The sequence below is a fragment of the Cyanistes caeruleus genome, chromosome 2, assembly GCF_971803275.1.
Source record: "Cyanistes caeruleus chromosome 2, bCyaCae1.hap1.1, whole genome shotgun sequence".
NCBI lineage: Eukaryota > Metazoa > Chordata > Aves > Passeriformes > Paridae > Cyanistes > Cyanistes caeruleus.
This window is the reverse complement of record NC_141702.1, coordinates 99,534,007-99,553,661: the sequence shown is the minus strand read 5'-3', so window position 1 is coordinate 99,553,661 and position 19,655 is coordinate 99,534,007. Positions and strand designations below refer to the sequence as shown.

The 19,655-nt window shown below is 36.0% G+C and overlaps 1 protein-coding gene across 7 annotated transcripts in view; it reads left to right on the top strand.

The window, feature by feature from the left end:
- Positions 1-19,655, top strand: part of USH2A (usherin) — a 370,627-nt gene that overhangs the window by 302,237 nt on the left and 48,735 nt on the right. For all 7 annotated transcript variants that reach the window (XR_015283723.1, XR_015283719.1, XR_015283720.1 and 4 more), the window contains exons 58-61: positions 697-854; positions 8,030-8,188; positions 8,823-8,985; positions 14,895-15,249. Coding sequence is in view for 3 of the 7 variants with exons in the window: in XM_086878670.1 (XP_086734796.1) it covers positions 697-854; positions 8,030-8,188; positions 8,823-8,985; positions 14,895-15,249 (835 nt within the window). In the remaining 4 variants the exon portion in view is untranslated. The remainder of the gene's footprint in view (positions 1-696; positions 855-8,029; positions 8,189-8,822; positions 8,986-14,894; positions 15,250-19,655) is intronic.

Below are 19,655 nucleotides of genomic sequence, written 5' to 3'. Positions count from 1 at the left end.
GCTACTTGTGTTAGTGAAATGTACAAAATATAAATTATTGTGAACAAAAGAAAATTCTCTTACAATATTACTTTGTTACTGAAAATTGGTAGAGCACTTTTAGGAGTCTTTCAAATGTTAGAAAGACCTTAATCAAAGGACTTCTGGTTTTTGTTTTGTTTTTGAGAACAGGTCATTCTGACTCAAATAAATAAATCTTTTTTCTTGGATTGTTTGTTGGTAGCTCAATGGTAGGTATTTTTCCATCATGGAATATACTCTGAAAAATTTCAGGTTTTATATGACAAACAGCACTGCACATGATATCTAATGTTCCTGTGCATATTGAACATACAGGCTCAAAAGTGACTGCTGATATTTTTTCTGTTTCAGAATAAATTCTGCTGAATTGATTCTGAAATTAGTTTTGACACTTTTTGAGTCAATAGTTCTCTTGCTTATTAGTAAGCTAATTAAAATTTTAATATTGGTATTTAGTATTAGCATTTTAGTTCTGGTATCTAAGGTTCTATGATAATTATTATTCTAAGTTACTTTTCTCACATTAAGAAAACTTAAATGTGAAAATCTTTGCTAATGCAGTATTTATAATACTCATTGTAGTCACTTTAAATTGGTGAAAATGGAAATGTTCTGTAACTGATATGCCTAAAGCTTCTAACTGCAGTGTCTACTGATCTTTTTGTGTTTGTGCAGATATGTTTACCAGCTGGAAGCCAGCACTTGGGGCGGCAGCAACACTAGTGATAAATATGTTATACAAACACCAGTAGGAACACCAGAGAAAATTCATGTCCCATATAATGTCACAGTAATTGATGCATATTCTATATTTCTAGCTTGGGATGTGCCAGGTAAAAATGTATTTCTATGTAGTACTTTGTAGCAAAATGAAAGGATTGAAAAATTAGTATATCCAGGTAGGCAGCTGAATCATTCTGATATTTTTATTCTTCATATTTGGTTTTAGTGTTTGTGATTTAACTAACCAGTATCTAAAGCTGTTGTGTCCTAGAGACATATTATTTTAATAATATTGATCTAGATACTTGACATGGGTATTGTGAGCAAAACCCTGCATATTTTGGTGTTGTGAACTATTACTGAGGGTAAATATTAATGAAAAAACCCAAAAAATTATACGTGTTCTGTTCATACTAACCTGAGTTATCACCAGAGAAACTTGACAGCCTTTTAGGTTGTGTGACAGAGAGCCTGTGCTAGCTTTGACCTGACTGAGTAAATTTTACTTGCCCGAGCACCTTAGTGCAATGTGGATATGTTACCTTGCAGTATGGTGGATCATCAAAGGCCCAGAAGTACTTTTCCTCTAGTTACTCTTCTCCTGAACATGATCAGGTGGCCTATACCTGCTATAAGGCTGGGCTAACAAGTAATAATTATAGTATCTTTTTATAAGAGAAACTATGCGATGTTTCATCAATATAGATCATAGCCTTAGTGACTGGTGCACTTTACTGATGTTATAAAAATTATATGCTGTATTTATTGTGGGACAATGAGAGCCTTGTAATGAACAATCTTTTGTCTAGTGTAGTTCATCTCCAAAAAGGTGTTTTCTAGTTTACAGATACTGGGATTTTTCAGCTAAAATTATGTCAGTTCTGTTAAAAACTTCAGATGTTTGCATATTGCAATAACAGCCATACACATTTTATCAATGAATTCATGTGAGTTTTTAATATCTCCTCTTTCTAATTATTTAAGATGTTCTATCCTTGTTTAGCAAGGGTCAATTGGCATTAAAAATAAAGTCACCTAGAAAAAGTATTTGCCTTCAAGACTTGGATTGCAAGTATTTGTGGCAGTGCTTAGCAGTGCTCACCCTACCCATTTAAGCAATGATTAATAAATCTATAATACCCTGAGCTGTCAATCTTTTAGTTTTCAGGAGCACAAAATCCATTATAGAAATGCTATAATATATGAAAAAGATTAAAATCTTAAATTAAACTTTTCCCCCTACTGCCTGAAAGGATTTAGAACCCTGCAGAAGGCAGGTGAATTCAAATGGCATATAATCTACAGTTGGTTTTATTGGAAAGTGACTCATGCTATATTATAGTTTTGATAATAAATATAATTTAAGGTACAAAGTATTCAGCAACATTATAAATATATTTAAAACATAAGAATGTATTGGAATAGCATAAGCTGTGAAGAGTGGGGTGTTTCCCAGAAAAGCTTGTCCTTGTTCTAGACCTTTTCCAGCTGCTTAAATTCCTGTTACTCACAGTAGGTTACAAGCCTGCAAGGAGAACCAGGCTCTGGGTAGTACATTTGGTTATGTTGCAATTAAGATTATGCAGACAAAGGTCTGTATGTTCCTGAAACCACACAATCAGAGGGATGAGGAGGAGGCTGGACATTATGGATCTGCAGAAGATGCAGGGTTGATGTATCCACACATCTGTAGAAATCATTCTCCTCAGATGGGAAAGAAACATGTCCTTCTTTCCAGATACTGGGACACACCTTTAACACTTATCTCACTTCTATGGATATTTGATAACTTACACCCTTCCTCTTTGCCTTCTTGTTGGGGGACTAATTATTTAGGTTTTTAAATACAAAGAAGGGATTTTCATACTGTGCTTCTGTTGGGTATTTTCCTGGTTTCAGCTAGAACAGAGTTACTTTTCTTCCTAGTTAAGAAAAAGACAGGAAAGAAGATTTTGCTGTTCCTTTTATTATAGCACTTCAGGACCACCAGCTGATCTTGTAAGAATGGGGTGTAATAACAGCTGAGAAATGTTACTGAATGTTACTGAAAGCTACAATGCTACTAATGCTGCTAAAACCTGTGAGCAGAATCATAGTTCTATGCAGAAGCTAGGAAACTAATAATTGACTCTTCATAATCCTGATCTGTGCTCAGTCTGAAGTCCTTTGCACTTCTAGAGTTGGGTTTTTTCTTCCTTAAGATTGGAGAGGATGCAGGTGGAGGTTTATTCTGGGGGTTCTGATCTTCTGGAATAACACAGATCCCATTAACATGTCCTATCGTACAGGTGTCTGGGGCCACATACATCCCCAGCTTGGTAGGATTAGCCTAAAGTGTCTACTGCTTCTTATCCTTATTTATGTCCATGTACATAGAGTAATTATTTTAATTTTTTTCTGATCTATTGCCTTTCTGTGCATAAATCCTTGTCTCAAAATAAGCTGTATTGAGGCAACATAGGTTTTCCTTATAAACTTAGAATGCACCTTTACTTATAAGGATTGTCAGGCTTGGCAGTCACTCTTGAACAAAACCTTCTTTTCACTGGTAGACTCGATGTCATCACATAGACTGAAAAAAGTGCTTTTAATTAACAAAGTTGTGATGAGAAGGTACTTGTTCATAGTGTCTTCCTGTCTGTGGATATCAGGGCTGCTTTGGCATTCTGTCTTATCTGCTGTAATAAATTTGGATCAAATAATCACCCTCAGGATTAATTATGGACACATCATATTATGCAGACTTTCCTTTTGGATGGTTTAATTATAATGTTTCAGCATCTGTAATATATCTAAATCTTGTGACTTTATAGTTATGTAGTATTTCAAAACTCCTGACTTAGCTAAAGAGCAAGGTGGCCCAGTAGTGGTTAAAGTGATGGATTCAGAAGAAAATACTTGACACATCTCACTCAATGTGTAAAATAGGGCTTTATTTTCTGAAATAGGTATTCCATTTTCTTGTGTGGCATTGCCTCAGTGCACAGACCTCAGAGGTAGGGTAAATTTCACTGATAAGCTACGGAAGGATATGTTACAGTTATCATGGAACATTATTGCCATGGATAGAGGCGGAAGAGCCGAATGGAAAAAAACTCCACCACATAATTTCCCCAAGGTGTACCCATAAATGTTACTGATGGGTAGGCAGGTAGCCATCCTGCATTCCAGCTCATTGACAGCCCCACTGCTCCTCACTGGGGACATGATCCTTCGGGGTGTCTACAGCTGCTGCTGGTGGTGACTTGAAAGCTGAACATGCTCAGAATAGGATCCTGTCCTCTGCTCCTAGGATACCTGCTTCATATGTTAATGATCATCTGGATTCAAATATTTTCTTCTTCATCATGTTGTAACACTCTATCCACCTCTAGGTTTGCTTATCAGTTAGAATGACAGTTGTGTAAAGTCTGGATTCTTTCTTTATTGTTCTTGGGATCAAACATGGTATTTGAATACCACATATTTGTCACAGCTTCCCCAACTAACCTGGTTTCTTGTGGACTAGCAAAAGGGACTTCTGATAAGCCGATGTCATATTCCCTTATATTTTGGTTTTTTGAGTAAATTATTGTTTCCTCTACCTCACTGTAGGACAAGCTTTTCAAGCTCAATATCTGAAGTTCTGTATCTTGCAAACAGTCAGCATCTCCAGCTATTACTCTTTTCAGAGTCTTGTGGGAATACTTGATGCAACCAGATTGAGACATCTGGATATTTGAAGCACAATGTAAATAGTTAATCTCAGGAAGCCAAATAGATTGTTTTGTTTTGTGAAATTAAATATTAAAATATAACTTTAAAAGACATGACGTTCCTGTTTCAGTACTTGTTTCCTATAAATAAAAAAGTTTAACTCTTTTGCTTTAATTGTGATTGGATTTCACATCATAGTAAACAATTTTTCAGCAATTAACTTCAAAGATTTTGAGTGACCAGTCTGTAAGTCTGTGAGTTTTTACCCCCAATCTTAAGCGTCTTGTGCTGCAAATTCTATTTTTGACCTAGCCTAGTTTTGAAGTACACAGAGCCGTCAAACCTAATTTGCAGAGTTTTGCACAGAATTGTCCATTAAGTGTTATCCAAATATACCCACAGAAAACCAAGGTTTCATTTGATTGATTTGTCCCATTGCAAAATGTGCACCTGCTGTGAAATGAAGTCGCAGAGGAAAAAAAAGGGGAATAATTTAACTTTTTTATTTGTAAAGATAATCAGGGTTTTTCTGATTACATCTTAACTTCATAAATGTTAAATAACCTATCAGCATCTAGTTGTTGTAAATTATGAAAAAGAGTATTGCTGGGAATATTAACCAACTAAATCCTTGTTCTTTACTGAACATGAAAATGTGTTATGGCAGGTTGTCATTGTGCTCATGGTAACTTTGACACCAAATAACAAAACTGCCATTTGCATTTAGGGTAAATTGGTTCACTTGTGCTTTTACGGTTCCTTTTATTCTGACATAAATTTATGAACTCTGGAACTAACCAAGTCGTGTGGTTTCCCAGATGACTTTAACAAATATGCCCATTTCATTTCCTTCAGTTATCAGAGCACACAAGGTAGTGGTTTCAGACTGGCTGCAGATGCTGAAGGCTGTTCTGAAAGAAAGGAGCTTTTTTACAAGTTTATGTGTTGTAAAAGTATATATTATAATTTTTCAGATTAGGAAGTGATCTGCAGTCAATGAATTTGATCAAAGTGTAGAAGGATTCCATTGGACATTGAAATTTTTCAGGATGCTTATGTGATTTTATTTACAATTTCATTTTCACTTCCTGAGAGTATTTTTTCTCCTGAGCATATTTATTATTGGTATCATTTCTAATATAATGCAACATTTAGCAGAATTTTAAGATTTTGTGTTTCAGGTGTGAGGTGGTGTTTTTTTTTGTAATTTCTGATACAGACTGAACACTGTCCAACGCTGTTGGATAGGTCATTTATTTTGAAATAGGTGTCCTTTGCTGCATGCTGATGGCTGGATTCAGTTGTCCTTATATGTATTTAATCTTCTTTGGGAAATCAAGAATTCTGTATAGTTTCAATTTCAAAGGTTTCTGGTGATTTTTGCCTAGAATAAATGCACTGATCAGATGCAAAAACTATATGAATTATATTATGAATTGTATCATTCTCATAAAGGAATGAGTTTTTCTGGCTGAAATATCTGGTCAGTTTTAAGGACTGGCGAAGAAGAGGACCTTAACTAAGAGATTTTAAAAAAGGCTTCTATTGGTGTGCTCTGTACCATTTCAAACTCTTTCAGATATTTTGTTGTATACTTTACAGACCCTCCAATTATTGGGTGGAAAGTCTACTACTACTAATAATAGTAATAATAATTATTATTTATTTTTAACAATATATTTTTAGTTACTAGCAAAATTTTACACTGTGAACTCAAGTGCACTCTTCTGGAGCATTTCATCTTCCATATATCAGGCAAAAAATAAATTTCTTTGATGCAAAACCAATCTTCCACAAGATCACCTCTCAGAGGTTTGCTCAGTAACATCGTCCTTGATTTAAAAAGTAGTATTTCTGTTATTCCATTCTTAATTATTAAATCTTGGTATTTTTCTTGTAGCTTTTACACTGAAGATGGAAAATTTTACAGAGGAATTGTTCCATTTTTTTTCTCCTTCTCCCTTTGCCTCTTCCAACAGCTCCTAACATCTTTGTTCTTCCTGTAAGCTGAGGATTTGAATAAGATTGAAGTCATGCCTCTACTTCAGGGCTATTTTTCAGCTTTTTAGTGTAATGGCATTTTCTTTGTCTAGCATCAAGTCAGACAGCAGAATGTTATTTCTGTGGGATTTTTATATTCTCTTTTTCTTATGAGAATTATAAAAACATGATGTTTCAAAGATTTTTCTGATCTTTCAAAGTACATCAGTTGTTCATAGTACCACAACTAAACTTGAAATCTCTGATTTCTTGCAAACTTTTGGTTTTTAGGTATATATATGCACATACATACTTAGCTAAAAAAACCCCTCCATCTAACAGATGTACAACAGTGGAAAAAAATGCTTTTCATAGCTTCAGGGTAATAGTATCCATGTAAATGCTTTATCAGCAAAGGACCAAAATTGTAATAAGGGGAAAAAGCTGAGTTGTTTTCCAAAGTTACAAATGGAAAGATTCTCAAGGTCTGGACAAGTCTGAGAGCTGCTCACAGGCATCTGATCCTTGTTGCAGTCACAAAGACATCTCAGTGACATCTAAAGTAGGTGTTGTGTTGAAAGAGAAATGTGCTTTTACTAATCAGATATATCTTGACTCATCTCAGAAAGGAACCTTGTCTAGTCTGTACTTTGTCCTTTCTTAAGGCTGTGACTGCAGAATGAAGGAAACATACTTTATAAAATTCTTCTTTGGTCATTCTCTTTTATGAAATTGCTGCTGTCTGCACAGTCCAGTCTATAGTCTGTGGACAAAATTTATAAAGGCTACATCTCATTTCCTAATAAAAAATATTGCCCAAAGAAACCAAAAATCATACAAAACCACCAACCATTCAGCCAAAAGAGATGCCACCTCAGAGATGCCATGTGGAAGAGGAAAAGAAAATATCCAGGAACATCTGCTTATTGTTCTAAAGGGATGGTATATGGCTTAGCTTGTTCTTCTGAAGGAACTGAGTTTTTCGGCTTCTCAAGAAAATTAGAAATTTAAGAACTGACGGCATGGGAATAGGAATAGATGGAGTAAATATTTGAATTAAAATATTAAAAAATGAGATTTTTTTAACAAAAACTGAACACTTTATTTTTACATCATTTAAAATTATATGTTTCTTGGCTCAAGCTATTGTATTGTACTCTACTGGTGAAGCAGGCTAAGAACCCACACTCAGCTACTGCTGCTGGGCTAAAAAGGCATAATTTGCTGAATGGTTGCAATTCACTTGTTTGAATATGACTATTCAAACAGCAGTGCTTAGTAGCTGTTACTCCTCCAAAATACATAAAAGCTGCTTGGTTCCAAGTCAAAAGGTCGGTCTTCCCAGAAGTAGCAATTGCAAAACAGACATTGGCTGAATTGAATTTTGATTCTTACCTAAGAACCATAATGTCTGTCTTCCACTTATAATCTGCAGATGGATCTGTTTCAGTTTATATTTAAATGATTGTAGTTTTCAAAAGAGGCAGTAGGGAAAACCTCCAGAGGGGGCTTACATTTAAAATTGCATGTGATGAATGGCTCTTTGAAGTTGTCCTGCACTGTTGTTAGTGTTTCAGATAATCACTGGTTCCTCTCTGTTTCACAACAGGGATATTCATTGTCAATGTGCCTTTGGAATACAACATCCTGCTAAATGCGAGCAGTCCCACTCTGCTGGTGAAGCCAGTAGGACGTGCACATTTTGCCTTTGTCGATGGCCTGGATCCCTACACTCTTTATGAGATAAGAATACAAGCATGCCAGAGTGGTAAGGCAATTTAAAATACTCATCTATATGACTGGAAGAGATTTTCCAGGTAGATTCAACTCTGCAAAACAGATTAAATCCTTTTATATTGGAGTCAAATGTTTACCTAGTAAAAGAAAGCCTAGCACTGAATGAGGCATTGAATATTTCTCCATGTATCATGTATGTACTTCCCCACAGATTATGAATATATCAAATGGAGGTTTAAAATATGTATTTTATGTGCCACTTTATTAAAAGCTCTTCACAAGCAGCTTAAAGATCTTTGAAAATGGATGTACAGAACAGAGTCGGTTCTGTAACTGCTCACCAACAAGAAGTGGTGATCTTTAAGACAGGAGAGAAGAGTCGAAAAATTAAAAATTCCCTGACCGTGATGGAAATTTTTAAAAACCTATTTAAATAAATATTCCTAAAATGATAGTTTTGAACCAATTCACTCCCCACTCTCACTACTGAAAATCAGGAGGAATTCATTGGTAGAGTTGTGGTAATTTAAATGAGTATTTAACAATGAAATTATGTGAAATGAGACACCATTTCTACCAGCAGCTTGTTTACTTAACATTCATTTGCTTTTAATGTATTTTTTTGTTGAAGAAAAACCTCTTATCACAAACTTCTGTTTTTGTAGGTGGGTGTGGAGTGGGTGGTCAAACATATTCAAGAACTGCTGAAGCACCTCCCAGAGAGCTGAGCCCACCTGTTGTTAAAGCAATTGGACCTGCACTCATAGAAGTGAAATGGGCACCACCCAGGAAACCAAATGGCATCATTACTAACTACTTTATCTACAGGTAAATGCCCTTATCACCTCATTCTTAGTCCTACTTAATGGTACCTTTCTTTATTCCTTGATTTTTTGGGTGATGAAAAAAGGTTTAGAAGTACATGAAGAAATATGTAATACTTTTCAAATGCTAAGGTAAGAAGCTGATCTATGGATGGCTATGTTGGGAATATAAACTCAAACAAGAATCATCTTCCTGAACTACAAATTACAAAATACATGTGAAAGTATGTTTTAAAAATTCAAAGGATCAAAAAATCTTAGAAAAATTTTGTAGGATAGATAATTGTACTGTGCTTACCCAGACCACTAGGTATAAAACTTCAGTCTTCTCTGATAGACATTTGAGAATTTTGTAATGGAAATAGGAGAAATTCACCAATTCTGAGACTTTTAAAAGCGAAAAAGGTATCTAGGTTCCCAAACCAGATCAATTTTCCAAGATAAGTTATGTTCCTAAGTAAGTAATGTGGACAGAGATTACAGTGCATCTGTTTATGTACCTTGGTATTTGTATTCATCGCCCTGTGTAGGTTGACTGATGCATTTTCACTTCCTATGAGGGGTTTCCTAAGCCCTGTGTGAGGATTTTTTCTGTACAGGTAGCTGGGCTTAGGGCAGTATTAAACTAGCAGAGCACCAATCTCTGCTGTGCCTGTTGACCCTTTGTTAAAAGCTCACTGAAGCGACTTTCTTGAATGGCTTCAGAAGTCAGAGAATATAAAACTCAAGCCATATATTTGAGAGGGATTTAAACTCTGAAGTTCCTGGGTTTTCCAGCTCTTAATATGTGTGGCTAACACATGCTGGGCCAATCCTAGCCTCCCACAAAGAGTTTGGGATTTCTTATTATATTAAAAGTGTGACTGAGAAGACCAGAAATCCAATTACCTTTTGGAATCCTCAGTGATAATTAATATAAATTCACTTTTGCCTTAAAGATGTTAGTGGTCTCTAAAAATTCCTGCTGTCTTGAAATACCCTTTTGTTTGCCTTTTTTTAATTGTCTGATCGAAATACCCAAGTCCCTTTCCTTCATAAAGAGGAATAAAGTGTATGTTATAGCCCAAGACATGTCTTCACTCTGTTGGTTTTGTAAATAAAGCTGATGATTACCCCTGCTATTCCATGGCAACCATAGAAAGGGAAAACAGGAAATATAATGCAGAAAGCCTGCTTCAGTGAAAAATACTGTAAATTGAATTTGACAGCATTTGATGGCATTTGATTATTCTAGTCACAGCCAAACAATGATATAAAGAGTAATATGAAACAGAATGTGTTACTGCCTAGCTGACTCAAAAGCAATAAACCTTCCTCCAATGTGACACAATCACTTCACAATCATAATTGTAGCCTGTTTGATACCTCTGAGTACAGCAGAAGGGCACTGACTGACATAGATACATTTTGTTTTTTATTTAAAGTGAAATGAAAATGGCGCACTGGGGCTCCAGATACAATCGGTATATTCACCTACATAGGCATGAATCACTTGGCAGTTATTTCAGCTGAAGTTTAAATGTGCTTAGACAACAACAATATCAAATCTTTCTCAGATAGCTGGAAAAAAATCAGAAATGGGATGTAAGCACATAGTTCTTTTTCATTTTGTAGCCACACATTTTGTAGCCTTACATTGTTATAGCAGCAACACTGCAGTATTTCTATGGGAGGTTATGGAATGTAATTTCTTCTTTAGTATGTGCCTCTTCCTTACTGCAGTAAGGAAGAGAAAATAAATTCATTTAACTCAAACCTGGAATGCTTGGGCACCTAGTGTGTATGCAGATCTCTGAATTAAAGTAGCAGGACTCGTGCTTTCCTCTAGCATCATAAAACTACTCCCGAGTTTGCAACCATTTTGCTAGAAACCAAAAAATTAAAATGTTATTTTATGATCGAAGAGATCATGGGTTTTTTTTTGTTTGTTTTTATATTCATAAAGCGGCTTTAAACATTGACCTGAGGCTTTTAAAATTTTCTAGCAAGGACCACAACTTAGAAGAGCTTGTGAATAAGAAAAGATCTGGTTCATGATATAATCATCTAATCTAGTTCTGTTCCCATTCATCATGACATAACATTGCTCTGCCAACCACAGAAGTTGCTACTCTGAAAAAAGTAATAATATTATGAAAATAGATTATATATATATTTGTTGCCGCATTTTAGTAAGCTATAGGTCACATGAGCTAATGGAACTGCTCTCTATTGATTAACAGGATGCACTGTGTAGGAGGCACATGAGATGGCCCTTACAGACATACTGCCTGAAAAATTAGAAGTATTTTGGTTGGTAACTTCCTTAAGGGATTGTCTGAATTTTTCTGTCAAACTGTCTATGTCTTGCCCAATAAGACTGTATTATTTAGTATATATTTGTGAGATTGAAATGTAGCTCTTGTTGGCTGAGCAGTCCTGTTGGTGAAAATGTAGTAGAAAAATCAAGAGGCAATTTAAGACAGAAGACATGTCTCAGTGGCTGTCGTGACTTGCCGTGGAGAGCCTTCCAGACTGACTCTTTATGATTAATTCATTGCATCACCGTATACCCTTAACCATGAGTTGTACCCAAGACAGCTTCCAAGGAACATATGTTACTGGATGGTTTAATGTAGGAATCCCTATGGATGGTCATGTCATTGAATACAGGAATTCCTGAAGGCTTTTATTTATACCTGTAATAGATCTAATACCCAATCTAAACTAGTGTATTACATGCAATAACTTCAAATTCCTTCTGTTCCTTTTCTTTTTAATCAGAAATCATGTTTTAAAAAAAAAATACCCCAAATCATGAAAGCTACATTAGTGTAGGTTTATTGAATACAAATGTAAGTGAGGTTTCATTGTTTAATTAAACAATTGTGAAGCTGCAGAGGGGGTTGCATTGTTCCCCCACATTTGACAGCGTGACTCCCTGATTGTTTGAGTTTTACCCCAAGGCTTCTCAGTGTTCCTAAAAATAACTCTCTACAACTCTGGTAAGGAAAGCAGCAGGCACTGCTAAAATATGTAATTTAGTTGTATGGTGAAAGGTAAACATGTGAGGAATAATTCTGGTTTGACCCTCAAGACCTGAGGGATTCGCCGTCTCCGCGCACACAGGGAAGCTGAGGGGTGAGCGCTGCAGTCGGCGCTGCTGCAGCACAGCTCTGGAGTTATCTGTCACAAAGGAGATTATATCCTCCTTCTTATGTCATCTGCCTCAGATTGGCACTGGGGCAGGGAGAATTCGCCCTTATAAAAATAACTATCTGAACATCTTCAAAGTGAATGTAAGCAGCAAATCAGACTATGCAGATTAAGAGACAGCTTCCAGCCCTTGGAAATGTTATTCTCCTTTGCAGCTCATTGTACACAAGAAATACTTCCAGTTAAATGAGCAGCTGAATCTTAAATCTTAAAACGATTGAAATGATTACAGATTGTTCAACCACTTCTGTTCAAAGTTTATTCATACATGAAGTTATTCTGGTTTTTAGCACTACAGATGGAACCATTTACCTAACCATAAGTTTCATTCATTAAATATTCAGCAGTAATAAGATCTAAATACTTAACCAGGCTACATTGTACAGCTTTGCCTGTGAATCAGCTTACAGTTGGTGGCATATTTGATCATTCAGTGTGAAAAAAAACTGTTTATCACAGAGTTTAGAATATTTATAAAACATAAATTTATGTATTCATTTGAGTCCTATACTGTTTGGTCAGCAAGACACATTAAATGTGACTTTCTTATATTAAAATGTACTCTGTTTTCCCTTATTTACAGAGATTTTTTTAAGACATGTTTTTGGTACACAGAGAAATGACCATATTTTTAGGTGCAGAAGAAAGACATAGTAATGATTCACCTTTCAAAATTATATGTCTTGCATTACATCAGTGAACAGCATCCAAGGGAAAGTTCTGCAGAAGGCTTAAATTGCCATTAAAATAGAGCACGGGCAATTGTATTAAAAATCGTTGCCAGAATTTTGGAGACAATGGGAAATTTTGGACCTTGAGTTTTATAGAGAGACTGAGAATTTTTAGGGAATCTTTCCCACTTCTTCTACCTGCCAGTCTTTGCCTGCTTCAGCCAACAAACCTTCAGTATCAACATACCTTACAATTTGCCTATTTCACTATGATAGTGATATTGTACCTCAAAACCCTTCTTTAAAAAAAAAAAATCACACTTTGACCCTTGTAAACTAAACAGTGTTCATATAATCTGCTTATCTCAAAATTTAGCAAAACTCATTTAGTTTTGTATGAGAAAATGTCTTCGTTCCTGCCTTATATATGCATATACACAAAGGATGAATAAACAGCTGTGTACACACTTGCATTCATTATGTTCTTCATATTTGCATGTTAATGCCTGGAAATATATTATTACAAGCAGCTAAAATTATCAGTTTCAAAAAATCAATGCTTTTTTGTTTTTATATTAATTCATGGTTTGACCTAACAAGATAAAATCTATTCTTTGAAACACAGATTTTCTCTTGTCAAAGAAATGTTCTTCAGCTTCTGTGTGTGTGTTTAGTCATGATGACACCCGGTAGCCAGACAAACCAATTTTACTTCTGCAAATTTGCCCTACTTGCAATAAAAGTGGCAGATAATGTAATTTGGGTTTTTGTTGTTGGCATGGAGGGTGAAAATGCTTTTATGTTCTGCAAAAGCCAAGGTTCCTGCGAAGAGTAGGGGAAATACTTAAATTCATGTGCAGTACAGCCCAGCCATCACTGAGATTTATCACAGTGTTTAAATGTAACCAACTTAATTTCACACAAACATTTTTATGCCAAGTTGAAAGAATTGATTTGATAACTCAGTTTTGAAGATGAGTACTCAGCTTATTAAAACTGTTGTAAATTATATAGGAGGGGCTGTATTACAAAGGGACTGAGGATCATCTGTGATCTCTGGCACTCAGAATACCACTATTCCAAGGCAAGCATATCTGCAATAGTAATGCTGTATATACATACATACATAGATACATATATATATATACATATATATATATATATATAAATGTTTGTTTATGTATACATATATATATATGTGCATATATATACATATGTGCAAAAAGAAAAACCCATTGGGCCAAAAACCAATAAAGTGAATTTTCTTCATATAGCTTAGGTTTGCATTTTTAAACAAAGACAGTGTTTGAGAAGATATGTTGTTTATTACAGAAAACACTATGTGTGATATTTTAATGAGTTTGGTGGTGGAGCTGCAAATTCAGCTAAGTTCATGCACAAGGGATTACTTATTCAATTCACAAGAAAAAATGGGATATTTAGTGTGAGCAAATCAGATTTTGAAAGTGCACAGCTTTAGTTTTGAGGGCATGATAGAATATTTATCCCTTATTTACTAGGTAACCTTTTTCTCCAGTAAACTGTTCACAAGTTTTCCATAAATGAGGGATTCTGAGGTGAGTACCTCTGTAAACAGATTGATTTTCAGAAATGGTGAAAACTTGCACCCTTATTGCAAATCAAGTATTGCTCAGCAACTACAGATAGATTTAAAATTTCCTGCTCTAAGTTCTGAAAGTCTCATTTGTGGTGTGATCTATCCTAGGACAACATTCTGTTGTGTTGCTACTCTGCTGCCTTGGACTGTGACAGCACTTGTTTGCCATGTTTTATAGTATTCTTCTAGATAAAGGAGAATAATTGATTACCTCAAAAATCTCTTCTTCCCTACTCAGCACCTAAGAAAAGTTCAGGGAAATGCTTTTAAGACGCAAAGATAGTCAGTTCCTTGTGTGTGTGTAAAGTACAGAAATAATTTCTGTATTTTTCTGAGATACAAGTTGAACTTGGAACTTTAGGATCAACTACTGTGGAACTGCTAAAGCTATTTTCTATTTTAAACATGCTGCTTTTGATTTAATTCCAGACGTCCTGTAGGCAGTCAAGAAGAGCTGCTTTTGTTCATCTGGACTGAAGGAGCTTTGGAATTCATTGATGCATCCGATGCTCTCCAGCCTTTCACTCTCTATGAGTACCGTGCCAGATGTCAGAATTCCGTGGGGTCTGTGGACAGCCTGTGGGCTTCAACCCAGACTCTGGAGGCTTCCCCATGGGGCATGGGAGCCCCTTGGGCACAAGCCACAAGCGCTTACTCGGTGCGGTTGAACTGGACCCAGCCGGTCTCCCCCAATGGTGTCATATCTCTGTACCGAGTGGTCTATCAAGAAAAACACAGTGACCCGACATTTAGCACCCCAGCTGTCACAGCATTCACTGTAATGGTAAGAACTGGACCACAAAACCAGTTTTAAGATGCTTTTACTCTCCTTTGATCTGTTTTGCATATTTAAATCTCCCTTAATACTGGTTAGAAAAGTGGGGTTTCCAATTACCTGTTGTTTTGTTGGTTTAAGTTTTGTGTTTGGCCCAATGCAGACTGAAACATTTCATGTTAATATTGGATTTCTGGTAGAGGCAAGTAGATTACTCAAAAGCATGGATGTGTCTTGTCTAGAGGAATTAAGCACATGCTTTTGCCAGCCTTGCTCTGAAAATACTATCCTGAAAGTTTTGTCTGACTGACAAAATAGTTTCACAGGATCTGCACAAAGAACAGCAATATTACTCCTCCTTGTATAGAATTCTATTTTTTATTTCAATAGGAATAATAAAGTGAATGAATTAATTAGTAATTACATAGTTCATATATGCAACCCATTTGCATCTTCAACTCATAATTCATCAGTAATAAAAGCAGTTCCACTTTTATTTCCAACTCACATACTTATATGAGAATGTTACTTTGCACTGCTGATCTGTCTTTCCCTTTCTTTTCTTTTCCTGTTTCTATTCAGTATGTGAAGGGAAAAATTTTGGAAAGGGCATTGTTTTGTGACTAACAACATTGTGTTAACAGTGACAGAAATGGTTGTGTTTTGTGCATTTACCACTGCACCTCCCCCCTATATATTCTAGTCTTTATATAGCAAGACAGCTTATAGATAGTTGGACTGAACTCTGGTATATTAGGACAGCTGGTGTACTTGGTTGTCTTCTGAAAACAAGTTTTAAAAGTTTAAGGGGATTGTAATAAACTTTGGTTTCCTCAGCAGCGTCACCTCAAATTCATAAACCTAGAATTTTCCCTAAATTATCTTTATAGTCCATGTTAGTATTGACTAACACCAGAAATCCCCTAAATTCTTTATTCTCCCAATTTTGAAGTATGTGGTTGACAATTCAAGTAGGATCCAAAAAAGCTTTCCCTGGAATACCCTGTAGTAACCTTTGAGTAACTTCCTCGGACAAATCTCTACCTGACACAGTAGAAATTTCCGATTTTGTAATCTTACATACCCTTGATCATAGGGTTTCAGAGCAGTTTTGTGTCTAACTTCCTAAATGGATTAAGTTTGAAATATATTTTTTTCTGAAAAGGAGAACAGATCCTGAACTGAGTCATAGAAATAATATACAGTTTTGCCTTCTGAAGCAGTTGCATTCACATTGCACAATGTGCCAGGCTTAAAAAAAAGTAGATTGGGATTATAAAGTTCAGTGGCATTTTGGTACTTAGCTCCCTTACCTTATTTTCAGAAAAATTACCATCATAATTGTGATGATGAACCTGAGATTTTAACACTAGTGAAAAAACAAGGCTTCTCCTACTACTCTGCTTCAGCAGCATGCAATGTGTTGCTGAGCATCCGAGTTGACCTCGTTGGTCATGCATTGCAATGTCTTCTAAGCATGCCAACAACAACAGAAAATGTCCAAGATGGTTGTACTGTGGGCAATAAAACCTACCAAAATGGTATTTTAAATAATGTTGCTACAGTGTGTTTCTTTAACAGCAACACTTAAAAGCCTTTTAGATTAACAAGCTATTATTTACTGAATTAGTATTTTCCTGGCTCCAAAATCTTTTATTTTCCCCAAACACAATCCTGAATCAAAATTACATTCTGGCAGCATATGTATAGCTGTTCTACTAGTATTGCAGCAAAGCTGGTTTGCATGGTTTTTCTACTGTCCTTTGTCTTGAACATGGGTCAATTATGGTATTTGCTACCCATTTTTATTTAAAATATTATACTACCCTTTGGGGGAAAATATTTTTGCACATCCTCCATCTCCCCCATCAGCTGCACTCACTTTAAGCTGTTGCAGCTGCATTAACTCAGTAAAATTGTTGCTGATTTATAACAAGGGCCTAAGATCTGAATCCTACCTGTTCTGAATATAGCAGAATAGCTAAAGTTTTGAATCAAAGATATTGACATAAAGTGCATGGAGTCCTGTTATCAAAGATATCTGCAGGAGGTTAGGTCAATTATCCCAGCAGGCAAAAACCTGGACATCAACTTTCAAAGTTATAAATGCTTAAAAATAGAATTTTATCATGAAATTGCTGATATACCCTTAACTTTAACTTTGTGAATGAGATACTTTAATTAAAATGTAATTTTATTGGAGGAACTAGTATTCCAATGATTAAACTTCTGCCCCTTTAAAATATAGCCTTCATGGGTACTAGGCTAAATCATTTAATCTCCTAAAGCATCTCTATTGGAGCTCCCTCGTGGGATATGCCATTAGTCATTCTCTCTCACAAGCTTCCATGTTACAAGTAAGACTTAAAGTATTAAGAAAGCAATGAGTTTGGTCCTTTACTTAATCTGTTAGACTCCATTCTTATCCCATTAGATTATTCCAGGGAAAAAAGCAGTGCTAGAATCACGGTGGCTGATCCCACCCTTGCACTTTTCAGTTGCACCCTGGTTGCCTGCTCCAGGACATAAAGCTTGACCAAAAGTTAGTGGAGAAATACAATCCTTGTGACACTGCAGGATACAAATTAAGCTTTTACTAATGTCCCTGCAGACTGTTCTTATATGACAAATTCATTTCCATTCATTCCAGAGCTAAATGAGAAGCATCTTCTGGGTTTTAAAACAATTTAACAGACTTATCCACTATACCTTCCCCAAATTCAGCTATTTACTCCTCATTAATATGTATTCGAGTTAATATGTCAAAGGTATGGCTGTCTGGTACCTTAAGATTATCACTGACCCCTTGAAATTTTACACTGCCTGTGGAGATAAAAATGAGAACTCAGTTCTCAGAGTGAAAACTGCTACCCCTGAAATGAAAGGAGGGTGTCCTGCACTGTTAGAAACAAGTGACATACACGTGAGCCATTTTGATGCTTCACAGTTAAAGAGCAGTGTCACCCATTTCCTTAGCTTGTTTGGCCTGGAGTGTAGTGACAGATGTTAGGTGACAGCGAGTTAAACTGACATTCTGGTTTGTTTGCAGAGCAAAGTCAAGTCAAGACTGGTTACAGCAGCACAAGTCTCTCCTACAGTGTCTTTGCAGTTCATTTTAACCCCTTGAAGCAGGAATCATTTTAGCGTCTTGACAGCATTAACATGAGACAGATGTGTTTATAGAGGAATGGATTGGCAGCAGGTTCTCATTTACAGAAATCTGCATAAAGTGACTAGATTGTCAAAGCAAGCTTCTCACTCTTGTGAACTTAGGACTTAAGCTTGTGAACACAGAACCCAGAGCTGATTTCATTATAAAGCCAATGAGTGCCTGCCAAATACCATCTAAGCATCACAGCTCTTTAACTGCTGTATTCCAAACATTGCAGTGAGGTGGAACTGTGGGTAGGCTTGGACATTCCTTCATAGACATTTTGTGGGTGTGTATGATGACAATTATATCAAGTGTTTGGTTATTTATTGGGAGCATGAGAATTCAAAGCCAGGAAGATGAATAAAAAACCATAAAACTATGTAGCTGTTAGAAAACACTAGAAGAAAGAAAAGCATCCGGAGGTGAGGGTTAAGAAGGAAAACTGCCTGCTATGCACAGTGTTCCCCAATTATTATTATTATGTAGAATCAAGGTCTCACTGTGTTAAATTCACCTCAGCCAAGTGTAGATCAAAGTGCAGTGTGCTTGTTAGAGGATACAAGAGATAGGTATAAGCATTATAAGGCTTATTCCTGGGAAATCCTGCACTTGTGCACAGGTCTTCTCACAATGTGTTTTGCAGTGTGAGACTCTCAGGCCAAGCTTACCCTTAAAGGGTTTTTTTTGGCATAACCATGCCAGCTTGGCCTGATAAAAATGAACACGTCTCTTAGCTGCTATCACTGCCCCAGCAAAGCCTCTGGTTTGGATGCAGCTGTGCTAACAGTTGAGAACACATATTGGCTCCCCTTGCATTATTCGGGGAGATGGTATATAACTGCACTGGCCAAGCTTCTCTTGGCAGGTACTGTGACAGGGAAATCTGTAGACATATTGCAGAATAGTAGTAATAAAGACTTTGGTAGGAGGATGAGGCTTTGGCTAACATGATTGTGTTGTTATAAGCAGACAGGATTTGCATATCAAATAAACTCAGTCAGAAATTTAAGTATAGTTGAAAGGAGTGGTTGAAAAAGTCCATATCAAAAATAATATATCAGAAATATTTCTGAGTGGCCAGCACTGCCATCTATTCCTGTCTTCTGTGCAAGATTTTACAGATATCTGGAATCATGCATCCAGAGTTAGTTTCTTTCTATTAATTATATTTAAAAATACATAATGCCTTCCTGTATAGACCTTCACTTCAGTTTCCTCATATAGACCTGTGAACATTTGGCAGCATTAAAGATGAGATACC